Here is a 5356-nt window from a genome sequence, read left to right as displayed (position 1 = left end):
TTTTATGTTTGGACATCTATAATTGATATACTTTTAAGTATTGTGTTTTACATTTTACTTGTGATTTATATTAAAAAGTATATTTAAGAAATTTAGTATATATATATATATATATATATATTATTTTTTCCAAATTGCAAATATAACTTTGTTATGTTTCTAATTATTGACATAACCGATTAACCGAACCGAAAAAACCCAAACCAAAAAGAGAAAAACCAAACCAAACCAAATTTATTTTGGTTCGGATTGGGTTACACTTCTTCAAAACCAAAAACCGAAAATCCAAACCGAATAGTATAAAATTAAACCAAAAAACCGAATGCACACCCCTAGTAGCTACGTATTTAAATCTAGAATGGTTTTAAGGAAGTTCAGCGTGAGCCAACAATAGCTGATGGAGGATAGAGGGGATTCACCAAGCATCAGCATTCAAGCACCTATGCAATAAAGCAGTAAACCAAAGAAGCTAGAATTACCTAGGAATAACCTCCTCAGTTAAGGTCGCATAAAGCACCAAAGAAGCAATAAAAGGTTCTGCGAAAACCATTGGGAGATCAAAATAAAATTCCCCATACAGAATTAAACACCATATGAATATTTTTTCATGAGCTGGCTAAAATCCTTTTCTAATAAGGATAAAACCAATTATTTGAATTACAACTGAACTCCTAAGACAAATAGGACTACATATATCCAGGGAAACAAAAGATAACTTACCTAAGATAAATTCTCCACAGAATTGTAGCAAAAATGAAGAAATTAGCAAACTACTGCTCACCTGTACCACTTAAACAATTAATCTAAACCTAGGAACAGCTAAACTAAAGATATCCTGTTTCTTTTCTCCACTTGTTTCCCACATTACTGGAAAAGTTCCTAGCTATCATAACGAACCAGCTTCTTCTTTTTTTAAAAAAAATCGGTAACTTTGTATTATATCAGGGATCAAAAGAACCAGCTTTTAAAGTTTAAATTACCTCCAATATGTTCTTTTTTTTATATAAGGACATCTAAATTACCTCCAATGTATTCTTCCCTTTTTTTGATAAGGAAGTTTAAATTACCTCCAATATGTTCATAAATCAATAAGATGGAAATTCTTTCATAAGAAAATGGGAGTAATTGTATGTTAACACTTTTATGAAAGAATGAATATGGAATGGTGTGATTTAAAGCTGACAATTATATAGTGACACTCTACGTAGAAAACCTAAGTGTTACCATACTCTTGTCTTCTTATAACCTCCATTTTACAGCCATAGTATAGCCTACTGTCCATTACTATTTATTCAGAAAAGGAAAATCCCCACCTTTACCCCTAGGTATAGGTATAGGTATAGGAGATGAAAATGAATCCACAGGAATCCACAGGAATCAAGAAAGTGAATTCTACATCAGGACTTTTATGAACATGATATAGTCTTAATTGTGCATGGCACAGAAAGCTTCAGGGAAATCAAAATGATGCTCAACAAATTAGTTCAAGTACCTTAGGTTGCTCAAGCGTGAGAGTTATATCCTCACCATCTCTTGGACTAGACGGTGCGGGAATTTGATCCCCTGTCATACTGGAACAACAAGATTGATAAGAACATTATTAAACCACAAAAATTGAGAGAAAACTGAAATTAGAAAGTAGTTGTTAAGACAGTTTTGTTTTTTGACAAGTAAGCAATTTTATTTCATACAAACAGCAAACAAGAGGTGAAGAATACTGTAGTACAAAATCCAGTCTCCCACAAAACAAAAGCGGAGCTTTGGCAACCAAAAAAATCTCTAAACCATATACATCCAAAATGTTAAACCAAAACGACCATAAAAAGAACATTTGTATCAAACTCTACCAGTTGATTCTGCTTTTTCATTAGGATTGATTCCTGTCTGTCCAAATTACCTAAAGCAAGCCAGCTTCGACAGTAAACCATAGTCACTGTCTTTTTAGTTCATTTCCTTACAGTAGGCTCCATGGCTTTTTCTTAACTAGAGTGCAATCAGACACCATTCTTGGCCAGGATAACTATCTATTATATTTGATCTCATCATCCTAATCAACAGAAAATAAGAGCCTGCTAAGTCTTGAAACCACCCCTGTTTTCCCTTTGAAACATCTGGCATTCATTCCCTTCCACAACACCCAACAAACACAAGCATGCACTGTGTTCCAAACCTTCCTAGATGATATTATAATTCCCCCAACACCCAGCTGGTAAATAGCTCCCTTACTGTGCATGCCATGACAAAAGGTATCCTGAATATATTAAGAAATAGTGATGGTATCTGATTTGCCACTAGGCATTGAAGAAGAGGGGGGTTACAGTTTGCTTCCTCACTGCTGCACAGGAGATACCTACTATTACAACAACAACATAATACCCAGTGTAATCCCGCAAGTGGACTCTGAGGATGGTACACAGCCTTTCCCCTACCTTGTGAAGGTAGAGAAACACCTACTGCATATAAATAACCCTCTTTTCTAAAAGTTGTGTTGAGTGGCGCATGAACTGTTTGTAACCAGCCACATAAAGCAAACCAGCCAAGTTCGGTAATAAGTTGTTTGGGTGTATTTGACACCATGAACTATTATTTGAGTAGATTAGCATGCATTGGCTGAGTTTTGACACTTGTTGAGCATAAACCTCATTTGCAAGTACAATTTTAAAACCTGTTGAGCTCCGAGTTAGTTATACACTGCATATGCTTTGATAAATTGTTGTATTCATGTTTTGTTTTGTTTTGTGAAACTGGTAAATTGTATTCCTAGCATTAAGGGTACTAAAAAGTAACAAAGTTCCTAACAAATCTACAAGTTGATCTATGTCCTCTATACACTGCTGTTTGCACCAAAAAAATAGAGATACAATGCATTTCCATTTACTTTTTGAATGGAATTAGATATTGACTGATCTCAGTGCGTTCAGAAACCCAAAAAAATTCTGCATTCTAAATTTATTCTTCTTTCAGACCAATTGAATCTACATGCATTGCCTTCTAAAATCTCGCATGATTTCACCTAGGAAAAGAACATTCTCCTCTCCATCTTGAGTCTTGACAGTAAAATGAATAACAGGAAATATGAGTAAGAACACGAAACATTTACCCTACCAAAATATGTACAAGAATGTGATCGAAAACTATAGATGTACATTTCTAGTTGCTTTGTAGCTAGACAAAATACTTTGTATATCAAAAATTTAACCTTCAAATGAGGAGACTCAAATAATCACTTCAAAAGAAAGAACCGCAGATAAAGTTTTGAGAGCCCGATATGACTGAGAAAATAAAAGATAGACGAAATTTGGAGGAAACATTGCTGAGGGAAGCATGCTGGACTAACAGAGATGCTAGCCGGAAGCACTAATAAGTAGATTCTAGATAGACGGAAGACCTTTTCTGTCTTGACTTTGATTTGCATCACCCACCAGAAAACTTAAAATCTACTCCAATGATGTCAAAATGCAACTATCCCAAGAAAGGTATTAAGTAAAAAAAGAATGACGAGAGCAAAAACGAGTTTCCTGAAATATATCATACCAGCGAATAGAAGTTTGTGGAAAAATAAAACAAAAGAGACATAGAATTTGTACCTCTTACCTCTTGAGACCTAGAATATTTACTAGAGAATCAAAGCCAAATAATTCCAGTTTGGATTCTCTTTGAGGACCATTGCTACTATGATTGGATAATGACTCATCTCTTTCTTCAGATGCCATATTTGCATGGACACCTACTTTGACTTTCCTGAAAAATGGTGTAATCAGAATAATGGTTGAAATGATTTTCCAGAGAAAAGAAAGGGACAAAACAAAATTCTTGTCTAGATATCTGCAAACCCTTTAATATTAAAAAAAAAAATGGTGGACATGCAGATGTACCCAATTTTGGCATATTAACTATCCAGAGTATTGGAGCATGTGAGAAAGCAGTTGAGCACCGTGGGTAGATGTATAGTACTAGCTACTGGTTCAGCCGAACCAGTAGTATTGACTCAAACCATGTACATGGATAAAGAAATTCACTAAATGTGTACAAATATTAAATTTTGAACCATGGTCAGGGGGATCAGTGGCATTTCAAACACATAAAATTAAGATTCTTGGTTCTCCCCTGTTTCTTTTTTTCTTTTTTTTGGGTCAAGGAGCAGAGAATATCTAAAACATTAACTTGTAAACTTGTAGAGAAAGCTATTAAACATCCAAAAGTATATCCATAGGCAAGCTTTGAGATATTCTTAACCCTAAGTGATAACGTTCGAGCGATCGAAGAAAGTAAGCATTTCCATTAAGAGAGTATCAAAGAGTTAAAATATGAGCTATCAAATGGAAGCTAATGGGTCTAGTTTACCATGAAGCTTTTTTGTTTGGCATTCCCAGAGAGCACCAGCATCTACGTTACAATGCACAAATGGAGCAAATCTGAACTAGTATATTTAGTTGATAAAAACCTGATGGATGAATGTCACTATTTCCAATTGAGCCAATACTCTTTGCATATGATGTACAATTTGGAAAGAGAGGAATGCAAGATGTTTCGAGGGCAAGAGCAGTTCAATACAGAAGACTTTATTTTGTGTAAAGAACAGTTAGTAGATGATGCAGAATCATTACTAGACTTTTTGGCCTCTCTGTATGTTTTTGTCCGGGGCTATGTTTGTAGATATGATATACAGGCCTTTTGGGGTGTTGATGAATATAACATGTTGCCAATTTCAAAAAAAAAAATACTCTTTGTACATATTAATGCAACTTTTTATAAGTAATACCAATGAAATCTTTAACATACCCAAAATTTAAATAGAGATACTTAATATTATTCAAATTGCTCAAAGTTTATTAGGAGAATTGACTTTGAGTCAAATAGTTGATCTTTTATGCCCTTGAAGTTTCAAAACATAAGTGAGAGGATGGATGAGAAAATAGTTCCACAACATTCGAAGTAATTATACTATATGAAAGCACAATAGTAGATTTCAGTAGTATTTCCACTGACCCATTTACCTACAATACTATGTTCAAACCACGGCAAAGACAAACTATTACATTGAGGGTGTGCTCGGTACAGAGGAAAATATTTTCCAATTTTCCTATGTTTGGTTGGTTAGAAATTTTGAAAACATTTTCTTTAGTAAAAACAAGCTCCTAAAAATGAGGAAAACAACTTTCCGAAGTAGAAAAAACAAGTTCCACAAGATAGTCTCCTTCCCACCATCCAACACACCTCATTTTCACCCCTTCCCCATAGCTTCCATCACCCTCCACCCCCTTACACCAATGCCGTTTAGTATTTTTCTAGATTATAATGCTTTTAAGATAATACTTTTTGCTTATGTATATAATACAAAAAAAAAAAAAAAAAG

General features: G+C 34.3%; 1 protein-coding gene across 3 annotated transcripts in view; it reads right to left on the bottom strand.

Moving 5' to 3' along the window:
• The window catches only part of LOC102589794 (cation-chloride cotransporter 1), an 18157-nt gene that overhangs the window by 11934 nt on the left and 867 nt on the right, over positions 1 to 5356 (bottom strand). The window contains exons 2-3 of one of the 3 annotated variants that reach the window (XM_006352923.2): positions 3595 to 3741; positions 1493 to 1571 (exon numbers count right to left, since the gene is read on the bottom strand). In XM_006352923.2, coding sequence (XP_006352985.1) covers positions 1493 to 1571; positions 3595 to 3741 — 226 coding nt within the window. Of the gene's footprint in view, positions 1 to 479; positions 538 to 1492; positions 1574 to 3587; positions 3742 to 5356 lie in introns of those variants that run through there. The other 2 variants (XM_006352924.2, XM_006352925.2) reach the window with 2 other exon arrangements.

This window comes from Solanum tuberosum, unplaced genomic scaffold (genome assembly GCF_000226075.1).
Source record: "Solanum tuberosum cultivar DM 1-3 516 R44 unplaced genomic scaffold, SolTub_3.0 scf00141, whole genome shotgun sequence".
NCBI classification, from domain to species: Eukaryota; Viridiplantae; Streptophyta; class Magnoliopsida; order Solanales; family Solanaceae; genus Solanum; species Solanum tuberosum.
The sequence above is the reverse complement of the archived record's forward strand: the minus strand, read 5'-3'. Positions and strand labels throughout refer to the sequence as shown.